This window comes from Lolium rigidum, chromosome 2 (assembly GCF_022539505.1).
Source record: "Lolium rigidum isolate FL_2022 chromosome 2, APGP_CSIRO_Lrig_0.1, whole genome shotgun sequence".
In the NCBI taxonomy this organism is placed as follows: domain Eukaryota; kingdom Viridiplantae; phylum Streptophyta; class Magnoliopsida; order Poales; family Poaceae; genus Lolium; species Lolium rigidum.
In genome coordinates this window covers 208,131,384-208,139,612 of record NC_061509.1, presented here as the reverse complement: position 1 = coordinate 208,139,612, position 8,229 = coordinate 208,131,384, and the positions used below count along the sequence as shown (strand labels likewise).

The following is an 8,229-nucleotide window of genomic DNA, read 5'->3' as shown; positions in this document are numbered from 1 at the left end:
GACCATTACCCCTTAACTCCGAAGCTCGCCTCTTCCGAAAATTTGTCATTCAGATTCCTTTTAGCGCCTGATGACATTTGTCCATCATTATCAATGTCCATGTCTTTCCCTTTTAGAGGGCTAGAAGCTGTATCTTTTAGTGCTGGATCAAGAACTATGGTACCCTCGACAAGTGGTAGGGCATTGTGCCTCCAACTCGTGAAATTAGGGGGTTCCCGACCCGATGGGTCTCTTCCTCGGCCACCACCCCGGAAGTCTGTAAACCGGGCACCTCTACCCCTTCTTCCACCACCACGGCCAGCAGGTCCACCCCGCCCATACCATGTCTCCCTATCCGCCTTCAGCCACTCACCCCATCTTAACTCTTCTTCGATGTGTTCACCTGTCCCGCATTCCAAATGTGAATGTCCAATGAAGCCACAAGAGCCACAGAACCTCGGCATTTTCTCATATTTAAGTTGGAATATCTCTCTCTTGCCTTCCCTACTCATAGAGACAAATCTCTCCAGTACTTTGCGAACATCCAGCTTAACCTTAACCCGAACAAAATTTCCAGCACCTTGGACATCAGTTTGGATTTCCACAACCTTTCCAACTTTCCTCTCTATCAAGTTTGTAATAAGAGGGTTATTACGATAGCCCACCTGTAGCTTCTGGATTTGCACCCATGTAGTGAAACAATTCAGATCAGTCAGGAAAGGATCCGAGACACCATCATACGGCTCAATGCAGACAATTGATTGACGAAACAGCCAAGGTCCTCCCTTTTCGACTTTTAACCAATCTCCCAGGCAAGAACATTGTACTGTAAATAAGTTTCCTTCAATATGCTGAAAATTGATCTCTCTAGCCGGGCTCCATGCCACCCTCATGTGTTGTTCAAAGGTCGACAGACTAAAGTAATTGGTTGTATGAACCCGTGCCAAAGCCATCCACTTCATAGCCTCCTTTGGTGCACCTTCAATCTCCTCAAAAACCAGATCGTCAAAGTCATCTTCGCCGATCCCAAGCCTATGCAGCATGTCATCAATTCCTTCCTCCTTCTGCTTGTTTGATCCATCCGGCCAATTGCCAGAGTTCTCCGACGTAGCAGCCATGGAAGATGAGAGTCCCTGGCCCAACCCTAGATGCAATCTGGGAACGGCCAAGGCAGAACAGGAAAACCCGAACAGGGATCCGAGCCCTCCCGAGATCGGACCAGAGAGGGAAACGAACAGAAATCACCCCGACGTCGATCAGCGATCGGCAGCGGAGGCTGGAACCCTAGTCGCCCTCGCGTCGCGAGAGCGCCAGGTAAAAAAACGGTTAGTACTTTGTGTAAGGAAGACTTGATAGAATAGTCGCAAAGATTCTTCTTATCAAACCTCCCGTATATCAATCTCAGCTCCATAAATCTCTAACTTAACTTGCTAAGGAAGGTATACAAATGTCCTATCAATCGCTCCTCGCACCTTCTCTTGAATGTAGCACCTTGTTGAGTAGCTGAAACACAACACAGAAAAAGAAAAATGTTACATGCGTAACTAAATCGATCTTGCCAAAGAGAACTGAAGGAGCGTTGATATGTTTATTTAGGTAATACACTTATAAGTCTAAGCACCAGGAGGGGCGAAATGTCAATCATGCTCAGCTAATAAGTTTATTTAGGTAATACACTATGAGACTGCTACAATTAAGTAGAGGAACTACCTGGCTGTAGAACTTTTCAGGATTTTCCTCATGGAGATTTTGAATGTTAAGTGCAACCTTTGCATCACAACCGATATATGTTGATAGGGTAAATGTGGCCGATCTTCCGATGAGACGTGGATAAATCGATTTGTTGGTCGAGTTCGTGCTTGACGATCCGACTACACGTGCAAAACTCGTGCGCCAATGCAATCGCTAGGACAATCTCCGGGAGTTACTCATCTTGCGGATGCACGATCAGCCTGACCAGCGAGAGTCTTAATTCCTACCTGAAATCGAGAACAAGTAAGAACTAATGATGCAATCAGAATATTGCGGATATAGATGAAAGCTTTATTGAAAAAGGTGGGATTCCGAATAGTCGGTCTTATTCTGGCGTTGGCCTCAAAATAAGTACACGAGAGTTGCAGCAATGGCTAACTTTTAGTCTAATCAAAATCTAAGTTCTAATGACGGCTAAAGCGGGATATATATGGGGGAAGTGAAGGGATTTTCGTCCAACCATCTAGGATTGGCCAAAAACACGCCTAAATGGGCCTTCCTCCACTTATATGGCCTCTTAAAATCTCCTAAAATACCTAATCCGAAAATACATGAGTTTGGCCCATTAAATAAGGTCACGCAGCACCAAAAATAACTCTTTGGAAATTTATGATGTGGTAACTTGTAGAATTCGTCCAAACATCATTGCTTCATTATGGTGGCTTCAATGTTCTGAAATCCTCGCTTGCAACGCCATCCTGAATCCTTGCAGGCCTGCTGCCATCTCCATGCACGTTTTTACGCAAAATTTAGAGAAATAAATATAGAAAGTTAAGTTATAGAGATGCGTTTTGTCCTCTAAGGTAATAATTGAAATTTCTGGAGTTTATTTTTTCCACTTAAACGGCTGCGCAAGCCGTCCGCATCGTGGCTACTCTACTACTATTGCCTCGACATCGACATTCCTTGAGATAACTCATCTCCCGGAGACGTTGACCTCAAGTCCTGAAGCATTTGTAAACCCGAACTTGGTACGCCCCCTATAAACGACTAACCAATACAGGTCTCCTTATCTCGAGTTGCAGTCCTGGAGCTGCAGTCGAGAGGAACTCATTGTGCTTGTGCCGGAGACGGTTGACCTGAAGAATTTTATACCCCAAGTTGGCAACGCCCCGTCCATTTCCTCCGGATTTCCCCCGGCATCTCCGGCAGATTCCCCAGAGCGGCGACGCGTTTACGCCAAACGTTTATAGTCGCCGGGAGCGGCGTTCTTAGCGCCGTCCCGTCTGGTCCAGGGACGATGGGGAGCGACGCCCGCGGTGCCGCGTACAGGCGCTGGGACACGTCGGGGAGCTCGCAGTACAGCTTCAGGACATCGGTGAGCAGCGTGGCCGATATCGGCGGCGAGATTGTGGAGGTGAGCCAGGCCGGCGGCGAGATTGTGGAGGAGGCGAGCCAGGCGGCCGAGGACAAGGTGTTCGTGGCCGTCGACGAAGAGTTCAAGCGCGGGAAGAGCGCACTGCAGTGGGCGCTGCAGAACCTGGCCAAGGACGGCGCACAGGTCGTGGTAGCTCACGTCCACCGCCCCGCGCAGATGATCCCCATGAGTAAGCCTTCCTTATCCGGGTGATTTTAGTCATGAATTTCTTTGAGCAAGAAGAAGGTATCCGGCCAAATCATACCATTTTGATTCTCGTTGAGTGAGCTGTTTATATTAAAACAAGTGGATGTGATTTCGTCTGCATTTTGCTTTGGCCAATAGAAAGCCAAGCCAATGCTTGACTTTGACCATGTACAGTCAACACGATAGGGCTCTCTCATTTTGTCATTTTACATCTGTTAACGTAAGCTCAAAATAATGTTTTGGGGAGAATACCTTGAGTTGTGCCTGATCAGTCTCCACTCTCCAGTAGCGCATATATCTTGTTTTGCACATGTGAAACTCCACCTGCATAGTATAGATCTGACAGGTTTGGACATTATACATATGGTTAATGGTGACACATTTGATCCTTGGTTGGCACACATCAGCGCAACTTGCTCTGTTTCTTGCATGCGTAGTAGGAATGTGTGGCAGAGTACTTTCAGACTCTATTTGTGTGATCAAGTCGTTCTCCAATTAGCTTTTGTTACCGTGCTAGTGAAGCTCAATCTTGACGGATAGGTTTAAGTTCAGTCGCACAGTTCATTTTCTCATGATAAGCACCACCATTTGGTGTCAATCTAGTACTATTGCTGCAGTAAAAAAACAACCAGCATCCATACACAGGGTGGCAGCAGCACGCATAAATTTTGTAAACCATTTGAATGAAAATTGCATCATACCTTTATGCAGTCATAGAATCCCACCAGGACTATTCTTCTTCAGAGTTCAGAGTAGTCTTTACCAGGATTTGTATTTATCACCTTATGAACACCTTGTCCTTCTGCTATTCCAGTGGGAGCGAAAATGCATTATACCAGGATGCATCCAGAACAGGTCAAGGACCACAGAAAGAAGGAGCTAGAAAAAACATCGGGAAGACTAGATGAATATGTTGTGCTATGCACAAGACTCAAGGTTTTCTTCCCTACATCAGCTATGTCTCTCCCACGGATAAACTAATTAGCGAACCAACTAAATAAGGCAATACATTCACTCATCTTTGGTTCAGGCATAGATTAAACATGAAATTTTTGGGGATTTTTATTTATGGTGAAGTCTATGGAGTGTTGTGGCAAAACAAATTCTAAAATTGACTTCGAACTCAAAGTATGTTAGAAACACAAAAAGAATAATTTATCATGTCACTAAAATCACATAATTGAATTTTAGTTTCAAGTTTTATACACGTAAACAGAGTAAATATGGAAGTTCTTGCACAATGACTTTTAGATATTTTTTTCATGTTGACAATGACACACCAGCCAACTAGGTTGCAAAAACACCCTAGGGATGGGTTGTGTCTAATACTTGCCACTAAGTATGCACTCACCAAATAGGAGAAACTAACAAGCATGTATCCTGAATTCCTGAATGGATTATTGATCATTTTTCTATCATAGGTCAGCTGTGATAAAATAATAGTTGAGAACGATGATGTTGCTAAAGGACTTGAGGAGCTTATTACCCTTCATGGCATCACCAAGCTTGTCATGGGAGCAGTATCGGACAAACATTACTCAAAGTATGGATCAAACACCTCATAGTCTCTTAACATACCATAATTTTATTGTTTTGATCTGCAAAATATCATCATTACGGAGTGCTACACATTATTAGCCCACACATTATAAATTTAAATTTTGGCACAATCTACTGAGGGGGAAAAGGAACAGGCATTTTATGGTTTGAAACATAACATTGTCCTCCTATTGTAGGAAACTGAAAACACCAAAGTCCAAGACATCACTCAGACTGATGGAGGCAGGGGCCTCATCATGTACGATATGGTTTACATGTAAAGGACAACTGATATGTACCAGGTAAGCTTAAGCCAACAACCTTAAAAAGATAGATGGATTAATTCTCCATTATATTAATCCCAGTACTGTGCATCGAACAATATATGAAAATTTGGTAACATCACCTGTAAATGGCTCAACACTGCAGGGAAGCAAACACAACCGTTCCTATGATACCACCATCGCCCATAAGCACGGTTGCATCAACATTATCAGCAAGCAGCATTTCCAGCCATAGGAGATCAATTACGAGTCACCTGCCAGAGAGTGAAGCACCAAGCTCAAATGGAAGTCCATGGCATGATCTGAACAGCTCAAGAACAGACATGACACAGCATCCCTCTCGAGGAGCCGGACATGACATACCATCTCAGCTATTTGAACCTTCGGAACTCAATACGAACGACAGGACACCAAGAACACCATTGAGTTCTACGGGTTCATGGGATGAATATGGGAGGAGATCACAAGGCTCCTGGTACAGTTTATCAAGGAATGATGATGCAATCAGTGTGCCTGGACCAGCAATGGAGCCTCCGATGCATGAGTCTGATGATGACCATTTTCTGCCTCCTTCTCATGAGCTGGTACGTATCCTCTACGGTTATGTTGAAGGCTCACAAGATTAATGAGCAAAAAAATAACTCCACCATCTGAAATGCAACAGATAATGTATGTGTTTGTGCCATACAGGAGGAGAATCTAGGCGTTGATGTAGGTATTTATGGTAGACTTGAAGAGGCTCTCCGCGAAACTCAAGAATCAAAGAAAGAAGTGTTCGAAGAATCAACCAAGCGGCGAAAAGCAGAACTTGATCTGCTTTCAGCTCTTCAGAAGGTAACTGGTTCTGCTTGCTAGAGAACCGCAGTTCAGTTTTTTCAGTGCGCATAAATCAGATTGTAAAGCATCTGATTTGAACCAAATAAAGATATGCTAGTCTTACAGGCCAAGGAGCTGGAGAGGTTGTATCATCACGAGATAAGACAGCGGAGAACAGTTGAGGAGACACTGCTGAGACAGACACGTGAGCTCCAAGAAATAAAAATTCAGCGCGACACAATATGTGATGAACTACATGATGCAGAAGAAGAGAAGGCTATCTTGGAGCAGCGCATAACAGAGATGCAGTCTGCTCTGGAAGATCACCAGGACAAGATGGCAACAAGCAAGCACCTTGTAGAAGAACTCCAAGCAGATAAAGGGAAGCTGCAACAAGAGAGGGATGCTGCAGTAGCTACGGCTGAAGAGTTGCGCCAGAAGAACGAACAGAGGATTTCGATGCCGGCTGAGGCACTAAACACCGAGTTCTCCACCTTTGAGCTCAAACAGGCAACTCGAAGCTTCGATGAAGCGCTCAAGATCGGCGAGGGTGGGTACGGATGTGTGTACAAAGGCTCACTTCGCAGCACAACGGTGGCCATAAAGTTGCTGCATCCAGAGAGCTTGCAGGGCCAGTCTGAATTCAACCAAGAGGTAATTCTTCAGATGCTCACAATTGACATGAGTTGTAGAGTCGATCGTTCCTAATCCTGCAGCGAAACCACTGCAGGTTGCAGTCCTCAGCAGAGTACGGCATCCGAACCTCGTCACGCTGATCGGGTCATGCCGGGAGGCGTTCGGCCTGGTGTACGAGTTCCTCCCGAACGGCAGCCTCGAGGAGCGGCTCGCCTGCACGAATAACACGCCGCCATTGACATGGCAAGTTCGCACCAGGATCATCTACGAGATGTGCTCGGCCCTGACGTTCCTCCACTCGAACAAGCCGCACCCAGTGGTCCATGGCGACCTGAAGCCGGCCAACATCCTCCTGGACGCCAACCTCGTCAGCAAGCTGGGGGACTTCGGCATCTGCCGGCTTCTGATACAGTCCAACAACTCCGCCAACACCACCAAGCTGTACCGGACAACCACCCCGAGGGGCACCTTCGCGTACATGGATCCGGAGTTCATGTCCACCGGCGAGCTCACGCCGCGCTCGGACGTGTACTCCTTCGGCATCATCATTCTGCAGCTCCTGACGGGCCGGCCGCCCCAGAAGATCGCCGACGTGGTGGAGGACGCGATGGAGAAGGGGGATCTGCACTCCATCATCGATCCCTCCGCGGGAAGCTGGCCGTTCGTGCAAGCAAACCAGCTGGCGCACCTCGGCCTGCGGTGTGCCGAGATGAGCAGGAGGCGCCGGCCAGATCTTGCCCGCGAGGTGTGGGTGGTGGTGGAGCCCCTGATGAAAGCCGCCTCGCTGACCGCCAGGCGACCGACGTTCACGACAGCTTCGGCGGATGAAGATGATGCGTCCACGCCGTCCTACTTCCTCTGCCCGATCTTTCAGGTAGATGGTGTGGCATTGCATGGTCTCTCACGTATATTAGAAAGTTCAGATTCAGATAAGTCTTACCAAATTGATGGTAAAAACAGGAGATGATGAGTGATCCGCACATTGCGGCAGACGGGTTCACGTACGAAGCAGAGGCGATCAGAGGGTGGCTCGACAGTGGGCATGACACGTCGCCGATGACGAACCTAAAGCTCGTGCACCACGAGCTCACCCCAAATAGGGGCCTCCGCGCCGTGATTCTCGAGTGGCAACAACAGTTGCATCAGCGGCAGTACCATGAAGACTGGAGATGACAGATGTCCGAGTCCTTTAATACACATGGAAAATTCCAATCTCAAAAATTGTAAATTGTGCACAAATGAGTCTGGATTGATACTTTTGGGGATCAAAATTATTTGAAGAAGGTGGAAATTTACCTTGGTGTTCCGGAAGATGGTGTGCCTGATTCGAATGCGAAAGCAGATCAGTTGGCATTTTGACATCCTTCCGATGCGTTGGGTGTGGAATCTGATTCTTATCCGTCTCTCATTGTAGACAATCGTAACTCCGGTAGGGGAGGCGGTGGTGGCACACTTCGGCGGCAGTTGGTTGTACAATTCAGCAATTGCAAACGCTGGGAGATGGCAAGTACAAAGGGCGGGAGTGTGTCGTTGCGTTGATGCCCTAATGAGGAAGCCTAGAAGACCTAGAAAACTACCGCCGCCCACTGTAAATTTAGTTGTACAAGCGAGCGAGATGATTGGGGAAGATGACGCGCCAGGGGATTGGGCTGGTAGCTA

The 8,229-nt window shown here is 46.9% G+C and overlaps 1 protein-coding gene across 2 annotated transcripts; it reads left to right on the top strand.

Moving 5' to 3' along the window:
- Positions 1-2,750: 2,750 nt before the first annotated feature.
- On the top strand, positions 2,751-7,881 carry LOC124692879 (U-box domain-containing protein 33-like). 2 transcript variants are annotated; one of them, XM_047226319.1, is made up of 9 exons: positions 2,751-3,278; positions 4,110-4,231; positions 4,717-4,838; positions 5,032-5,136; positions 5,264-5,702; positions 5,809-5,952; positions 6,061-6,588; positions 6,665-7,444; positions 7,531-7,881. In XM_047226319.1, exons 1-9 carry the CDS (start codon positions 2,972-2,974, stop codon positions 7,741-7,743), a joined length of 2,760 nt encoding a protein of 919 aa, XP_047082275.1. In that variant the 5' UTR covers positions 2,751-2,971; the 3' UTR covers positions 7,744-7,881. The 2 variants fall into 2 exon arrangements, with proteins under 2 accessions (XP_047082275.1, XP_047082276.1); XM_047226320.1 differs by having other exon boundaries at positions 3,166-3,278; positions 4,722-4,838.
- The last annotated feature ends 348 nt before the right edge of the window (positions 7,882-8,229 follow it).